The 18679-nt window shown below is 41.4% G+C and overlaps 1 protein-coding gene across 5 annotated transcripts in view; it reads right to left on the bottom strand.

The window, feature by feature from the left end:
• LOC124605181 overlaps positions 1–18679 on the bottom strand; it is a 179876-nt gene that overhangs the window by 8090 nt on the left and 153107 nt on the right. For all 5 annotated transcript variants that reach the window (XM_047136697.1, XM_047136696.1, XM_047136695.1 and 2 more), the window contains one exon: positions 11863–12156. In XM_047136697.1, the coding sequence (XP_046992653.1) occupies positions 11863–12156 (294 nt within the window). The remainder of the gene's footprint in view (positions 1–11862; positions 12157–18679) is intronic.

Here is an 18679-nt window from a genome sequence, read left to right as displayed (position 1 = left end):
ATACCTTCTGACAGATAATCACGGTGGTTCATCATGACAGTGCTGGAGCTTTTGCAGGAAGGATGATCAAATCACAGGCTATCTTAGAGATGTGGGTGACTGTTCTTTCCTCCATTGTGAGGTTTGTCTTATTGGTAAAGGACACACAAAAAGAGGACAAGGCAAGATTGGATATAAGAAATTGCAGAAAGGTGGCCAGGAGTTAACAGGGTAGAAGATAGGGAGGGTTACAGTTGGACAGAGGTACAATATGGGTGAGGAACATTGAATTTTGGTCAGAGAAGTTGGTGGCAAGAAGGGCTTTCACTGTAGGGTTTAGGAAAAGAAGAGTAGGTCCCTAACAAATTTAGCAAGACTAGAAGAGTAGGTCCCTAACAAATTTAGCAAGACTAGAAGAGTAGGTCCCTAACAAATTTAGCAAGACTAGAAGCTCTGTCTCATACAATCTAGCCACCAGTGGACAGCACATTTATAATAATGAGCAAATCCTTGCCCAGTAAGCTGAACTCAGGCCTTCACAGATAAGCATTACTCTCCAGATCTACATTCTGTATGCTGCTGTTGCCAGCTTTCAAGTGTGAGGGCAAAAGGCTGCCAGCTGTACTGCCTGAACGCCACATTTGCCTACAACTGCAAGAACAGTAAGGTACTGCCACAGAAAAAAAATAAAAGTACACATGTGATTGGTTGTGTTACACACGTGAAATGTTAAGAAAACCATGAAAATATCATAGCAATGTACAGGCTTCTGTGAAATTCAAGGTTTTATTAATGCCAATTAAAGGTGTCACTGATGGCATAGGAAAGATCTTGCCAAATGGAACATTGCTGTAATCTACAAAACAGCCTAAAAAATACAGGAATACAATGTTGGCCACAGGCATATGTAAACCACTGGAAAACACTAGAATTTGTAAGATTCTGTGTAGCTGTGGGTATGTGTACATAGGTGCTACCAAGAATGGCCATAAAACAAGAAGAAGAACACAAGGAAAACTGTACAAGGAGAGAACCAGATGGATTAGCTGCTGCAGAACATGCACTGCAGCATGGGGTTCATTTTTCATAAAACTGAGGTACTGGCAGGCAGAAGTGAATACGCTGGACAACTATACAGGTAGGCCGCAGAAATTGCTAAACAACCCAATAATTTTAATTGGAAGGGAGAGGGTGTAGACCTGAATAATATATAGATTACAGTGCTGAAGATGATGTATACCAATCTTCCACTATGGGTTACAGCAACTGACAATGGCCAATTGTGTTGAGTATTCAAAATATATGACACACACCTTATGCAGGAGCATGCAGAACTGGAATTTCACTTCAGTTGGTAGCAAGTCAGGATGTGCATTTGATCTTCAAAGATATACGAACTTCATTCGACCATGGCATAATGGCCCAGAATATTTTAGTAAGCATCACTGTGACATAACTTTTTACATCGTCGACATCAGTAAAATTCTTTGCTTTCCAGTCCCTTTTCATCCTACGTAAAAGGAAGAAGTCCAAGGGAGCTAAATCTGGTGAACACACAGCTGTGTGCATAGGAGCATTGTCACAGTGCAGCAACCACTTGTTGAAAGTCCACAATGTCAGACATTTCTGCGACAAACTTCTGTGCAGTCTCTTTTCTTAATCTCCAAATAGAATTGCTTGTTTAGTGTCTGCTGCTGAGAAATATTCTAAGTCTTTACATTACATTTTACCTGAAAAGGTCTCATGGAAGCCTAGGTGGATGTTCCTCATGGCATTGTACTGCTTCCAATGGCATGCATCCATGGCACGGTACAGGTTTAGTATAGCTCTTTGCCTCAATGGCAGTGTATCCAGAAATGACCATCAACTTGGTATAACAAAGAATGTGATTCATCCAACCAGGCAACATGTTTTCATTGATCCATAGTATAATACTGATTATCCTGTGCCTATTGCAATCAAAATTGATGATGATGATGATCAGCCAACATGGGACTGGGAACATTTGGGGTTGCCTACTGTAGAGCCCCATATTCAATAATGTGCACTAAATAGTGTGTTGCTCAACATTTCTGCCTGCACCAGCATTGTACTCTGTCATCAGAGCTGCCATTTATCACCACCTACTCTGCTTTAGAGGGCGAGTAAGCCTCTGACCACCTCATTCTGTGATGAGGTGTGGATCTTCAACACCTTGTTGCATACTCATGGTTTCACAGTACTTTAACTACCTTAGATGCTTACAACAGTAGCAGCAGAACAGTTTTACCATTTCCGAGATGGTTTTCTTGGGCCATAATAATCTATCCTTACTCAAGCCACTGATATCGGTGTATTCCCCCCCCCCCCCCCCCCCCCCTCCAATTTGTGACCTGTAATTATTGCTAGAAAGAGTCCCCACTCATCTCTGCACAACTTATATCTTTGTGCCATGCACCCAGAACGCCACCAGGCAGCATTCAATTTCACTGTGGACTTTTAAATAAAGACTAATTGATTACTTATACTTTAATTTGAAAAATGTCTAACACAAGCCTAACTTTAATAATCCAGATTTATCAAGGATGGAATATTAATCTTTTGTAATACTCGTAATAGGCTGGAGAAAACTGACATTCTACTTCCCTGACACAACAACTACGCTTCATTTAAACAGTCCTGTTCTCTTTGTTAGTAAACAGCCAACGCACATTTTTTGTAAAGTAGGAAGTAGAAGTAGAAGTAGCAGAGGCTGTAGCACTGATATTAGATTATATATGTACCTTACACAGACTGAACAATAAGTTGTAGCAAATAAAACTTGCCTCAAGCAAACGCTTTCTACAAGTGGATTGATTGAGGAATCTTCAAGAAGACCTTTAATTTCTTTCAAATGGCCTCCTAGGAGTCATACCCAGAAAAATTGGTTATTCAGAACCAACTTGCTCCACTGAAATACTGGGTGGTTCAAAAAGATCAGAGAAATCTAGAATCAATGAGTCAAAATGTTAACAGCAGCAAAGTATTGTTCACAGGAATGCACAAAATGCTATGGTTATTTTTTTTACATATATAAAAGAAAAAGGACTGCCTCTATATGATCTATCAGACTTTCAGTGATAATGAATAAGATATAGTGATCCACCACACCTTTACAAGATGATAAAGTTTTTCCAGAAGATATTTATCAGCCCTTAAATATACAACTGCGGATGTGTTCTCTTGTCATACAGAATCAGATATTATATAAAATAAGGGAAAGGCAAACACTTACCTGTAGAGGAGTGGTGCTTGCCACACAGAAACATGTAATAGAAACAGTTAGCACTAGCTTCTGAGCTATTGTTCTTTCTTTAGTAAGAGTACACACCTGTGGGATTACTCTAATCAGAAAGAGCTCAAAAGGTAGTGCTAACTGTATCTGCCACTAAGTGAAAACTATGTCTTGCCGGACCACATGATGTTTAGTAGGCAGTCCCTGTTATTTTTCTATCTGTTGAAAACCAAATATGGAAATTCATTGAGGTCTTGCATAAGTTTCAGTTCCTGTACATGTTGAATCTTGTCAGGGTAATTTTTGAGGATGTGTGCCACACGCCATTCCTGTTTAGGTAGGTGGTTGGTTGCCTCTCGCTTCTTTATGTATTTTTCCATCCAGGAGTTTCCATTTGTATCTGATGATATATGCGGAAAGAGGCTACTACTTATTCTTACTGAAAACAATGATGAAAATATTTAAGATGGTACACTGTTTGAAAGCACTTGAAAGAACTGGAAGACCAAAGCAAACTACTGAAGATGTGCAAAAATATAATATGACGGTGACACAAGATTAGCAGCATCTGCACACGCTGAACACGTGTACAAAATCTGAAGATTAATTCACATTACATATAACACTGTTTTACGATCACTTAAGATGATCCTCAAAAATTACCCTGACAAGATTCAACACGTACAGGAACTGAAACTTATGCAAGACCTCAAAGAATTTCCATATTTGGTTTTCAACAGATAGAAAAATAACAGGGACTGCCTACTAAACATCATGTGGTCCGGCAAGACATAGTTTTCACTTAGTGGCAGATACAAAAGACTCACTTTTAAATATGATGGTCCAGTTCCAACAAGCAATAGTGCAAATCTTTGAATCAACCCGCCCCAACAGTATAGTACATATTTCCCACAACACTGTTTATGGTCCATTTTCTTTTAACTGTACTAACTGTACTACTGTGAATTTCTGCAAACTTATGTGCTCTGTTACTATGCGATGTCTTTAAGAAAGATGGCAATACTTCATCTCCGCAGGACAGGCAAGTGCCTGTACACAACACATCATCTCCAACAACTACCATAATGGACGTGGCAGTAACTGTGTCAGTAATACTCTCTCCCATAGTAATGGCCTTAACAATATCCAATCTCGCAGCTTTTGATTATGGGGGCATTTAAAATCAAGTGTACGGATATCAGTTAATGTTATTGGTGCTGTATAACAGAGCTACTTGCAGTCATCTACATTGTAATGAAGAAAATGGCCAGATTAAAACAGTGGGCTGGACTAGGAATCACATATGGATCTTAGCAAAGAAGGATTCAATTCAGGACATAGTATAATCCAAAAAGCTTTCACTCCCACAAGGGTATTTTTTCTTTCTTTCTTGTAAAAAAATCCCATATTATGCACTATAGTGAAAACTGGATCATATTATTTGCAATGCCTTCCAAATTACTGCTTTTTCCTCTTCTTCTCACTTTTGGATTGATATCAGCTAATACATACAAAACTGTTGGCAAGCTCTTGACACCCTCCCCGAGCTACCAACTAACCCTCTATCCCTTAAACTACCCTTCCCTAAACCCTCCTCCTCCTTCCCACCTCTTTTCCTTCTATCCCTCCCACCTGACAATCCCTACCCCAATCCACCTGCCACACTGATTCTAGTGTGTGTTGTGAGGATTAAGGGTGTGTGATAATATGGTGCGGGAAATCTATTCACAGACTGGGTTTGGGGGATGATGCCCATCTGTGAATGGATGTGTTGGATGTCCTTCAACTGTCTTTTAAAAAATGACAGTGTCACCCAGATAGCAAAGACATGTCTTTCATTTAAGGTATTGAAGCAGTGTGTCCATCATACATTCAAAGGTAGCTGGAGTGCTCTGAACCCATAGAGAAATTACGAAGGCAGTCTTTTGTTTTTGAGCATAGTCAACCTTGATTTGCCCGAAGCCAGTTTGGATGTCCGTAGCTGAGAAATTCTTTATTCCTTTCAAGCAGTCTAGGTTAGCATCAATGGGTAGCTCTGGTAGACACCTGTTTTCATGCTTTTGTTCAGTCATTGGTAGTCAACAAAGATACGTTATGCCATGTTCCATATTTCTTCTTCACTAGGACCAGAGGTAAGGTTCAATGTCGTCATCCTACATGAACACTGGCTAATTGGTGGATGATTCCTAGTATAGATACAGTGTTTTACCATGGACCTCACGGTCTGTCTTTCTCAGCTCTGGATTTGTAAGCATCCGAAAACAGGGCAGAACAGCTAAATCTTGCTGACAGTGTTTCTCAGTCACGTGCACATCCAATTGGCAGTTCAATACTAGCTTCCTCCCTGCATTGTCTGCAGTGGACGATATTTTGATGGCATGACTCACTGTATTCTTCAGGTGCTCCCTGAGACTGGTCCTTGAGTGGGTCGAGTGCAGTATTTATGCCTGGAGCAGAAGCCATGTTCTTTGTCCGTCCACACTGTGTCAGGGGCAGTTCTGGTTGTCCTCTCTTCCCACTGGTGCTCCTGACAGCTTCCCACACCCAGCTTGGCTGTCCTCTGGTATTGTGCCCATCGTCTGATGCTCTGTTTCATGTGTCTGCACCATGCCAGGCGTTCTAAATGCTGACTGCTGCCACGTTGTGACAGGTACAATTTTGGTGCCATCAAATGACCAAGTTCTAGACAGTGCTCCGCTATTGTTGATTTGGTTGCATTAAGTCTGGTATGACTCTGGAGCTCTTTACAGCTGATGTTCACCATCCTGGTGGTCTGGCCAATGTATGACGTACTACACTGGCATGTTTTGTTGTAAATATACACCATCCACAGCCCCGGCTCATCCAGTACACTCCCCATCAGTGCCCAAATTTTAGTGAGTTGGCAGAATACGCTTTTGATATGTTTCAAGAAGATTCTGCTGATTCTGGCAGAGATCGGTCCAGCATATGGCAGAAATGCCATGTTCTTTGTCTCTTCTTGATCATCTTCTGGACCCTCTGGCAGACTGGCCAGGCGAAACGCCTTCTGAATAGCTCTGGACGAGTATCCATGTTTTGCAGAACACTGATTGTACATGTTCTATTTTTGCCGCCAGACTGTTGGGATCTGAAAGGGTCTATGCAACATGAACTAAAGTTCTGAGCACTCTGTTCTTCTTGCCGGATGGTCACAACTATTGCCTTGTCAGTAAGTCAGCGTGAGTTGGTTTGCAGTACATAATATGCCCAATGGTGCTATCTGCCTCCCTCTCGACTAGTACATCCATGAATGGTATTAGAGCATCTTTCTCTAGTTCCATGGCCTGCCAAAGAGGCAAATTTGACCACCTCAGAAGTTGCATTAGAATGGGGATACTCGCATGGTGGTCAACCTGAGTGGCAATCAATTCAACAAGACCAACTTAAAAGTACTCAACAGGAGTCTAAACTTTGCAGTGACCCCCGGAAACATGCTTTCCTTCATCAGTGCAGTCAAGCAAGTAGCCAACATATTTCCTTATAGAGTGGCCGAAGAAGTCCGACGAGAGACCTAGAGAGCACTCACTAGGACCAATATCCCAAATGCAACATCTTGGGCAATGAAAGGCTGGTACTCACGCAACTCCAGTAGGATGACAGCACTGTAGAATCGGAACTCCACAGTCATCCTACAGGAGGCAGACTATGACAGACCGGTGTGACAACTTCTGGAAGATCCAGCATTTAGACCAGTAGGGAGCGACCCCACGGGGAAAGTGGACAAAAAAGACCAGAGATGATCTGATGGAGATGGGCCTTCCTGAAAAGATCGTAAAGGAGCTGCAGTCAAAAGCACCAGTGTCACCCAGACTTTATAGGCTGCCCATAATTCAGAAGGACAGGATACCTCTGGGACCGATTGTTAGCAACAATGGTACAGCTACCTATCCCACAGTTACCTACCTGATGAAGATGCTTTCATCCCAAGTGCATAAATGAGTACACCACATTCAGAACTCTGAAGACTTCTTATAATGTTTTAGGCAGCTACACATCACACACTCTGACATTATGGTCAGTTTGGCATCTTTGGGCATAGTACGTACCACAAACCTACTCACACTGACGTATTTACAAGCCAATAGTTGCCACCATCCGGCACAGAAGAACTGAGCGCTTGGAACTCTATTCCATTCAGGATGTAAAGGATGACCTGGAGCTGCAGAAGCCATGCCAGTGTGGGACATCATCCACCAGCTGGAGAACCAGATGGTTAACATCAGTGTAAAGAAAACTGCTCAGAACTCCGTCACTCGATGACCTATGATGACACCAAGATTGTGACACAGACTCACGAGATAATGGGAGAGTGCCATAAAAGGATATTTTGATCTCAAAGTCAGCCACAGAGAATTTCATCAACCATGACACTGGATACCAGGTGAGCACCACCTGAAATCCAACACTTAATTTTCTGCAAACACAACTTAGGTGACATCGAGATTCCATGAGAAATAGAAATGTGAGTGGAGACTGTGGAAACATCACTTGGACAAAACATCAGCATTACAGACTGGAAATGCACAGTTCACCTTACAGGCCCAACAGAAGCAGATATCGGACTAAACACCTGACTGTTCCCACAGAGGAGAGAGAATGCCTGGAGTGCCTGATGAGAAGTACAACAGCAAATGCCTGCCCCAGTAGGCATATACTTCACACACAACACTCAAGACAACCGAACAACAGCCGAGGTGGCAGTATTCAGCAGGCAGAACATCTGGCATGGACCTGAAGCATGGTCAAGTGGGTGCAGAAGGCGTACTGAACACCAGTGGCAAGGAGGACAAATAGACCCGTCCTGATGGGTACAAACCACGAACGGAATGCCTCATGTGGTGCGGCTTGAAAAGGGAACATCAGATGATGGGCGTGACACCAGAGGATGGACAAGCTGCCTGCAGATGGCAATCAGAACACCAGCAGCAAGAGACAACAACCAGATCCACCTCTGGACTGCAGATGGAGTGCCCGGCACTATCCTGAACCCAATACACCCAAGGACCTGTCTCAGGGAGCACCTAACAAGACAGCAAGTCATATCATCGAAATATCATGCAAGAACGATGCTAACAACCAGCAGAAGACCTGATTACTCAACTAGTCAGGAATATAGTAGCTTGCTGCCCAGGGTCAGTTCATGAGAGTTTTACTTTTGACATCTCAGAAATTAGAGTGTTATTTGAAACAGAAAGAGTTCAAGCAGGATACTTATTGATGAAAATGGATAAAGGCTTCCGCCACTCCTTCTAACGTTATTCTTAAACCAAGAAATCAAGGAGAAGAAAATTACAACAGAGCTCACATTAATACCAGAAATGCTAAGAAATAATGGTATGGAGTTTGAAAAAGGAGATTCCTGGCTCTATAATTGGGATTAAATACATCAGTAACAACATTGTTGATTATTACAGTGGCTACTTTTATGGCCTTTGAATACAGAAATTCACTTTTTATATGTATAATTCAAAAGCTTTGGTTGCAGCATGGATGTCTTCAGTTTTTTATTTTCTTGCTTCATTCTTTTTGTTTCCTTTTGCATCTGTAGCAGTTCACATTCTTCTTTCTGCTTTACAAAAAGTAAATATAGTTCTTGGTTAAACAGATTTCTTCTCACTTCTGACCGTTCCTGTATTTACTCACAGGCTCTTGGAGCTTCTGCTTTATTTTTTTCAAGGAAGGTCTATTTCTTGCTGTCGATAGCCTCTCGTTGACAATGGATGTTCGGAAGTGGTGGTCAGTAGTTGTTTTTGTTCTGGATGTACTGGTATATCTATTTATGTCTGCATATCTAGGACAGATTCCTCTAAAATTAAGATTGAGCTATCCTGAGTGCGGAAAAACGCACTGAGTGATTTCTGATGATTATCAGATGCACATGTTGCATAAGAAGCATCACAATCAACACTGCTGGGAAGTGGATCCAACTGAGCTCTGATTATCTGCAGCAGCTCCAAAGATGTCTTGTTCTGTTATGGAGATGTAGCAATGCCACCTCCGGTCTTAAACATGTTCGCCTCATCTTGGCTCCTTTTTTGTTTTGCCATTCGTTTGAAATTCTCATAAAACAGTTTTAGTTGCTTCACCATTCTTTTCTTTACAAATTAATTTTAATTGAAACAGTTTGCAACCACTTCCTGTGCTTTGTCTTTTACACACGATGTTGTGCTGTCCGTTTTCTTGTTTTCAGTTACTTCTCTCATTTTGGAAATGGGCCCTATAAATGAACTTTTCTCACCACCAGAAAATTTGGATCCCCTCTTCTTTGTTGCAATAATATTTTCCATTTTCTTTGTGTTATTATGGTGTACTAGAAGAGACTGAACAGCTTTACCAAACTTCCACTATGTACATAGTAATCATCATTTGTTCACTGGGGGGGGGGGGGATGGAAGGGGGGAGGGGGAAGGGGGAAGGTGGGAGGGGGGAGGGGGGAAGGGCTCAATAGTACCAGTTAGTACACGATACAGGACTTTCACGACCTACTGTGCAACTATTTCGAACAGAGTTTGTCAAAATAAATGCATTGTCAATTCATTCTGACTAGTGATGATGAAATGCTATAGATTTTGATGATATGTCAGAAATAAAGAAGCCACTGAGTTGACATTTGTCTAGCTCATTTAGATGAAGCTTGGTGAAACCGGGCATACAACTGCTTGTGATGCCTGCAAGACATCCCATCCAAGAATAACATGATTACATTCTGATAAAATGATCAATTTGAACAGCTGCATTCTGCTGTAGATAGTTATTCTTCCAATACATGTTGCTGTTGGCTGGAAGTATTTCCCCATTTGGGAATTTCAGCACATTAACTTTCATATCAAGAAACATAGTCATTTCTTAGCTGAAGATGCTAAGCATTCAACATTATTGCAAAGAAGCCCGTAGTCAACTATTGTCTGAACTGGTTGGCCATCAATAATGACATCAAGAGGATTTCTTTACATCCTGGTAACTGTTGTCCATACAGGATTTCCTTCTATGGCAGCTTCACCTCCACAGAAGGTCATCTCGCTTAGTTTTCTTAACTCAGTGGCTAGGCAAGCAGCTGGTACTTCTTTGACAAGGAATGGTTACAGCACGTTGGGGAGCGACCTTGTCCAGGGCACGGAGATGGGCTTCGTCCCATAAATCAACTAGAATCACCTCTACTTGACTGCCGTGAACAGAGCCATTATAATGTTGACACCTGGCAGTGTAGTAGTCGTCGTCGTCAGAAACTCATCTTCTTTCTCATCATTAGCATACAATGTGCCCCAGTGCATCCACAGCGGAAACACACTGGTGTGTTGCCCTCTGTCTTCGAAATTTATAAATGTCTGTTATTCTGTCATGCATTGTTCTTGGCAGAGAATATGGTTGTACCTGCATTGGTTGCATTCTGGGTTCTCGTTTGGCATTTACCAAACACATCATGTCATCCGACCTATTTCATTTGGAGACACGGTTGAATACTTTCAGCTATTTTGTCAAATTCTGACCAGTATCTCTGGAAAACACTGATGTGCAGCTGACTTCTTCTTGTTATGGAATCAATTGGTATACTCAATACACAAACCTTGAAATGATGAACTACTTATGTTCTAGTTCCCGTCAGTGTAGACGACGGCTCTTACATTGCCTAACTGGGGTCAAGGTGATGTATACGTTTTAAAGTATATCTAAGCTAAAACAGATAGAAAATCCTTAAAGGGGAATGCAATTATCATCACAGTAATTATGAAATATACTTTGAAAATGCTGTAAGGCCGCTCAAAAATATTCACAGGTTTTCTTTTGTAAATTTCTTTACTGTTTATTGTCAATGAATAAACAATAAAGAAATTCATAATAAACATTGAATATTTTTTTTAGCAACTTTACAGTATTTTAAAGTCTATTTCATAGTCACAGTCTTGAACTACCCAGCATCTCCACCATGTTACGAGCACCAACATACAGCCAGAACAGAACTGCACTACTGTAAAGAGGGTGCTGCTATTTATAAAAACATTACAAACAAAAGAAATTTTGAGAACCTTCCAGAAATGATAAATACTAAAAAGAAGTAATTTCTGATGATCATGTTTGAACTAGCAATGCCAGTCAGTGACACTAACCACTATGTCACAATTCATGCGCAACAGCTTAAGGCAATACTCACTATACTGCCAGTTCAGCATTTTTGAATAGTTTTCACTGATATGTCATTTTATTGCATCTTCATCTATTTCATTCCCATTGACTCTTTTCATTTCATTTCTCTGAACTTCATATAGCTCTATCATAGAGAAGCCACAGTACTCAATCAGATCTATTGTTACAGTGGTGCTGTTCCACATACCCTGAGGGAGACCATGTGATTGACAAACTTTTGTATCAGATATGGAGACATGCTCTGATGATGGTGATTAAGGTGACTGCTCACCATATGCAGGAAATCTAGATTCAATTCAAGGCCTGGAAAAATTTCGTTTACCCTGACTTATTCATAGGATGAAAAGTACTCTCTCATTAGTCTTGCAATATACAACATTTCTACCAAAAATTAACAATATATTTCAAAACTTGAGCACAAAAGACACAGAAAGTGGCAAAAAAAGGAGATAATGTTTTTCACCAACCTGTGTGCTGTAACAGCAGATGACACATGTCCGCATCTCCAGCAATTGCTGCACTAATCAATGGTGTTGTTCCACAATCTGCTCGTGCTGCTGTATAAACGTATGGGCTCCCAGGAGATGGTATAAAATTTAATAGTGCTTGCACACAAGCTGTGTGGCTGTAGTGAACAGCTTCATGTAGTGGTGTCCAACCCGCATTATCACAAATATTGACATCTACACCTGGCACTTCTAAAATTCTGTGCACAGCATTTACGTTTCCACGTCTACATGATCTATGCAGCTGCACTTCACCTGTAAAAATTTATTACCTCTTAATATTTTATGTTTCTTATTAACTAAATAACATGACCTGTCTATGGAAACAAACACGTGAACAAATATTTTGCCTTTAATCTTTTTTACAACATTGGGTTAGGCTCAGAAAGATCCACGTTTTTATTTTGACCTGACAAACTTGAGTAAATTTATATGCAAATGCAGATACACCACAACTCCACTTTTGTGTTCCCAGAATTAACGTTTTTTCGACCTTTTTTTTATGGCTCCCGTCAAATTATTTGTTTTGTTAACATATCTATAACATACTGTTACTTATGCTTTATGAAACATCATTTGTGCAGAAAAAACTGAAGTAATGGGTATAAAATGATGCTGACAGTGTGTTTGTCTTCAACCAGTGTTTACAAATGTTACACGATTTACTTTCTTGAGTCCCGGGTGCTCTACTCACAAGGGAACCTCCCCATCGCACCCCCCTCAGATTTAGTTATAAGTTGGCACAGTGGATAGACCTCGAAAAACTGAACACACATCAATCGAGAAAACAGGAAGAAGTTGTATGGAACTATGAAAAAATAAGCAAAATATACAAACTGAGTAGTCTATACGCAATATAGGCAACACGGAGGATTGTCTGAGCACAGGAGCACTGTGGTCCCGTGGTTAGTGTGAAGACCTGTGGAACGGGAGGACCTTGGTTCAAGTCTTCCCTCGAGTGAATATTTTAATTTTTTATTTTCAGTTTGTGACAAACTCATATGTTTCCATGTTTTTTGGGAGTGATTATCACATCCACAAGAAAACCTAAATCGGGCAAGGTAGAAGAATCTTTTTACCCATTCGCCAAGTGTACAAGTTAGGTGGGTCGACAACATATTCCTGTCATGTGACGCACATGCCGTCACCAGTGTCGTATAGAATATATCAGACGTGTTTTCCTGTGGAGGAATCGGTTGACCTATGACCTAGCGATCAAATGCTTTCGGTTCCCATTGGAGAGGCACGTCCTTTCGTCTACTAATCGTACGGTTTTGCGGTGCGGTCGCAAAACACAGACACTAAACTTATAACAGTGAACAGAGACGTCAATGAACGAACGGACAGATCATAACTTCGCGAAAATAAAGAAAGTAAAATTTTCACTCGAGGGAAGCCTTGAACCAAGGACCTCTCGTTCCACAGCTGCTCACGCTAACCACGGGACCACGGCGCTCCTGAGCTTACTCTGTCCTAAATGTTGCCCATCTTACCCATAGACTACTCAGTTTGTATATTTTGCTTATTTTTTTCATAGTTCCACACAACTTCTTGCTGTTTTCTCGATTGATGTGTGTTCAGTTTTTCAAGGCCTATCCACTGTGCCAACTTATAACTAAATCTGAGGGGGGTGCGATGGGGAGGTTCCCTTGTCAGCAGATCTGAATCTGCACATGTCGGAACAGTTTGTGATGCTAGTGTTTTGTCTCCTGCTCCTGCTAAGCTCTACTCAGCTTGGTGGCTGAGAGGAGTAACTGTTTTGATAGAAGTCAGAAGAAAGTGTGACTTCTGGTGAAGATTCACTTGTTTCTTGTCACTATCAACCTTCACTTTCAATATCGTGTGCAATACAAAAAGTATTATGATGACTTTAGTGTAGCCATATTGTTTCAGTGTTAACTCTGCCTTGTGATTATGATTGTATGGAGAGGACATCAGTGGCGGATACAGAGAAACCTCAAGGAGGGGGCACTAAAGATATCTTAAGCTACCTTTACTTTTACCATAATAAAAAAATAATCAAGTCACATGCAAAGTTTAAGAAAGTTTTATTTAAACTGATTATACACATATACTAGACAATGCCATCTTATGATATAAAAAAGTTACAACTGTGGTTCTCTTCTTAAATGATGAATTCTATGTAAGCCATTAAGTTGATACTCCTCCACTGTCAACCTCAGCCATATCTTTGTACGTTGCAATGTTGAAAATCATCTTTCTACTGTAGCAAAATATGCAGGTAGACAAGCAAATATTTTGTAAAGTATGTGCAAAGTAGGATAGTCAGCTCTAGGACAAACAGACAACGCTTGCATAACAGAATCATGATCATTAAGGGCATGTATAGTCATTTGCTTGTATTGAAGAATCTCTCCCATCAATCTCTTTTTAATCACAAAGAGTGATTCTTCAAAGAATGGTAGTTCAGTTAAGCACCGATTCAATTTATGTGCCAGATCATTACCGCCATGTTTCAGTAGTTGCGAGGGCAAAAGTATATTGAATTTTAAATGATAAATATTTTCTTCAGCAAAACATTCTCTCATGTCAGTCGTAACATGGTCCAGTGTTGGGATAAATACAATTCTTTTCCAATATGTCATAGCAGCATCGTTACGATCACAGTTTTCCCTGTGCCTTTGTCTGCCTGTAAGACAAGGAACACTCATCTCCACATCTTCTTCAACAATACGAGCAAAGTGGCTATCAGCATTAGCTCTCATGCCATTGTACACCTTAAGCATCAAATCTAATTTTGATTTTGCCATCGTGATGTCCAAGCTAGGGTGTTGTAAGATTTTTCTGATTGGTTATGTTATGCTCATAATGTCAGTCAGTGTGAACAGAGTGATGATAAACCCACAATTAGAGAGAGCTAGAAGGAAAATATTGGCTTTGGCAGCTGTTGTTCTATCCATACAACACTGTATTTCTTTAAGAACTTTGCAAACTGTTCTGAGATCAGCTGCAAATTGAATAACAGCATCATGACACTCAACCCATCTTGTTTGACGATGTGACTGCAGCAAGTGTTTTAGGTGACTCTTCACTGTTGCGAACTGCTTGCTAGATGCTGTAAAGAACAATACTACTACTTCAATAGTAACAAGTGAGTTTCTCACACTTAACTTTGCAACTGTGAGAGACAGTGAGGTTGAGCTGATAACTTTGACACGGTGCTACTTGCGCGTTGATAGCTTTCTTTTTTATTGTAGCCACAGCTCCTTTCGATTATGACATATTAGTTGCGCAACCATCACAGCCAATACCCACCCAGCTCTCCAGTGACAGAGAAAATTGTAGTACCTAATACTTCAACAGTAACGCTACACTCTTCATCTTGACTCTCGAGGTTCATCGTCAATGTTTCCACTACAATCATTGTCTTTATTAATGTCAATGAAAGCCAAAAATCTTTTGTACAATTTGCCATCACCATCAACATATCTTGCAGCTAAACTCAGTTGCGCGAAGTGCACCATGTCCGTAGTCTCATTGTAGATTATGCTGTAATAACAAGAATCTCTGATTTTCTCCAGAATTCTCGATAACATCACTGTTCCACAGCATGAAATAAGTTTGTTAGATGTTATTTTACTTCTGTAAGTGGCATTCACTTTAGTGGTCTCAAGGTGATGTTTTAGTTGCAAGTCTCCAGCATCAATTCTAGATCTTAGAAGAGCTCTAAAGTTTTCCTCGTTACTCGCTATACTTTCACGATCATTTTCATTTTCTAATAGATTCCCATCATCTCCACGCCCCCACAGAGGAATATTTTGCTTTTCATGAAATATGATTACAGGTACAATATGGTCTCTGTTTTCCCTAATGCTTTACATTCTCTGTCTTGACAATTGATTTATGACCTCAAGTTTGCAGTTCTCTCATGTCGCCAAAAATAATTTTGCATCTGTTGACGCTTCATGCGCCCCCCATATGTATCCGCCACTGGAGGACATCCATTTCCCAGTATTTGTAACTAATGGTATGGGGTCAAAAGGCCATGGCTGTAGTTGTAACATGATGAGTAATAGAGAACAGAGATAACCCTAGCAAAATCTTGCACAAGAGGGTCTAAAGGCAAAACAAGGCGAGGGGGGAAGAAAGTAACCTGCACTCCCATTGGGGATATATGCCCTGGAAACCTCACTCATGGAGCAGTTGATCATTTGTTTGAATAGCTTACACAGCCCATTCATCAGAGAGATTGGCTGGTAGTTAGTTAAAATATGCGAGTTCTTCCCCAGTTTCAGGACAGGAATAATAATATCTTCCCGCCAAATGCAATAAAAGAGCCTGAGGATATGTTTCATGCCGTCGCCACAAAGATGCTTGAGCACTTGGTTGTGGATTTTGTCGGGTCCAGGGGCCGTATCTCGACCCTCTGCCAAAGTGCTGCGAAGCTCCCATTCACTAAAGGGGACATTATATGATAGAGAGCAGTGTGCGTGGAAAAACAGTGGGCGGCACTCAGTAGGGTGTTTCAGGGTCAGGAAATGAGGATGGTAATTACTTCAAGCGGAAACTTCAGTGAAGTGTGCTGCAAAACATTTGGCAAGTACCACAGAATCAGTGCAGATGTTACCACCAACAAGGATGCCAGGAACCACCTTGGGTGGTGGATGGCCACAAATGTGCTGGAGTTTAGTAACTACTTGGGATGATGGGGTGTGGGATTGCATAGTTGAGACATATTACTTCCAACACTCCTGCTTTACTTTCTTTATTAAAAACCGTGCTTTTGCCTAGTGTTTCTTGAATGTTACTAAATTATCCAAAGAGGTGTGGCCCTTGTGCCGTTGAAGTACCCTGCAGCGTTCCCTAATAGCTGTGGCTATGTCTTTAGACCACCATGAAATTGGTGGTCATCAGGATGAGCCAGAGGAGGAGGGTATCATTGCTGCTGCAGCATGAGTAATAGTATCAACAATATCCTGTGCCAATTTGTCGATACCCATCACATGACTGGTTGCAAAAGTGACTGTAGAGCAGAAAACCACCCAACCAGCTTTCTGAATCTACCAACATGGAGCATGTTCCAGAAGTCAGAGAGTGGAGAGGGGGAGAATGATAGGAAAACGGTGGCTGTCACAAAGATCGCCATGGATGTGCCACTGTATCAGCGGTAAGATACTCGGGCTCCAAATTGAGAGATCAATAGCTGAAAACTTTCCGTGAGCCACACTGAAATGTGTTGCAGCTCCAGTGTTGAGTAGGCAGATGTCTACTTCTGGAAAGGTGTTCTAGTACTCAGACACTGTGAGATATAGTGTCGCCACACAACCGAGGATTATTGGCAATGGAGGCCCCCAATAAAAGGAAGGGGGGCAGGGAGCTGTGCCACTAACTCCAACAGCTCATGATAACGGAAAGGTTCATTTGATGGTAGATAAACATTACATATTGTCATCCGAACTGACAGGTAGACACTAATGGCCATGGCCTCTAGTGTGGTGGTAAGGGGCACCTGCTCACTGAAAATGTCTGAGCATATGAGGGTACAGACCCCACTGGATGCTCTCTCAACATTTATGTGATTGGTACAGTAGGGTTTATAGTTTTTCAGAGCAGGGAGCTGTGTTGCTGTAAACTGTGTTTCCTGAAGTGCTATGCCAATTATGAAGCAAGTAGCCATTAAATGACAGATTTCAGTCAAATGGTGACAGCAGTCATTACAGTTCCATTGAAGGAACATTGGAGTCAGGTCTGAGAAAGTGGCGAATGGGAAAGATAGATGTGATTACTTCACTGCCATGTTGTGGCCATCTGATTGTGTGATCTGTCATCTGTATGCATAGGCTCACCCACTGCAGGGGCTGGGAAGTGGAACATCTGAAGCCTCGGAAAGTAGTTACCTTTCTGCTTACGCTTTTTTTCCTTCTGAGACTTCGATTTTGGTGAAGATTTCCCCATTTTATCTTCTGGAACCAAAGAGGACCATACTTTTCTACAGCTTGCAGCTTGTGGTTGCTGGTCCTTGCCCTGAGAGGGGGTACATTGACAGGTGTCCACATCCCTGACACAAGAGGATGACTAGGCATCTCTAGCCGCACTGTTGGTGTGGGAACCACCAGTGCTACCAGTGTAGAGGATGAAGGAGTTGTGTTCCCCCCTCCAACTGTAGGGCAGGCCCCGGAATACGACCAGGGCTAGGAGGTGGTGTGTGAGACCTTGTCGTTGCTTGAAGTGTGGACTGTGACAAGACAGTTGCAGAGTTGGAGACCATATTTGACAAATGAAGTCTTTCAAACTTGTCCTATAGATAGCCTCATTAGTACAGGAGAGGACACATGTCTGAACCTTTGGTACTTAAAACATCTCATCAGACCAAGAAAGCCTGACATCACTCCTATAAACCATGACCTTAACCTTCTAAAGTAAAACCTTACCAGGTAAAATGTTGCCGTCGAAGGCTAGGATAAAAGCTTCAGTGTCCACTCTATTATCCTTGGGTCCCTTCTGGATGCAGCAAACAAAATGGACTCCACACCATGCCAAATTAGTGCTCTTCATCAGTTTGTAGTGTTAGGTTCCAATGGAAGGTAAAACCTTCAATTCTGTTGAGCTTGGTATGAGGAGAAATGGTGACTGGTCTATCTCGTAACTTGACACAGGCCTGAAGTGGCCAAGATTGGTTGGTGTACGATGGTTTGATCAGCTAAGATTCATTTCTCATCATCTCTATCACCGCAACCTCCCCAAACTGATCTTCAATATTTTCAATGGAAAACAATGGCTTTGTTGTAGCAAAAGAACTGCCAATAGTCCAGGAACA

The sequence above is a fragment of the Schistocerca americana genome, chromosome 3 (genome assembly GCF_021461395.2).
Source record: "Schistocerca americana isolate TAMUIC-IGC-003095 chromosome 3, iqSchAmer2.1, whole genome shotgun sequence".
In the NCBI taxonomy this organism is placed as follows: Eukaryota; Metazoa; Arthropoda; class Insecta; order Orthoptera; family Acrididae; genus Schistocerca; species Schistocerca americana.
Note: the sequence above shows the minus strand (reverse complement) of the source record. Positions and strands in the feature narration are given on the sequence as shown.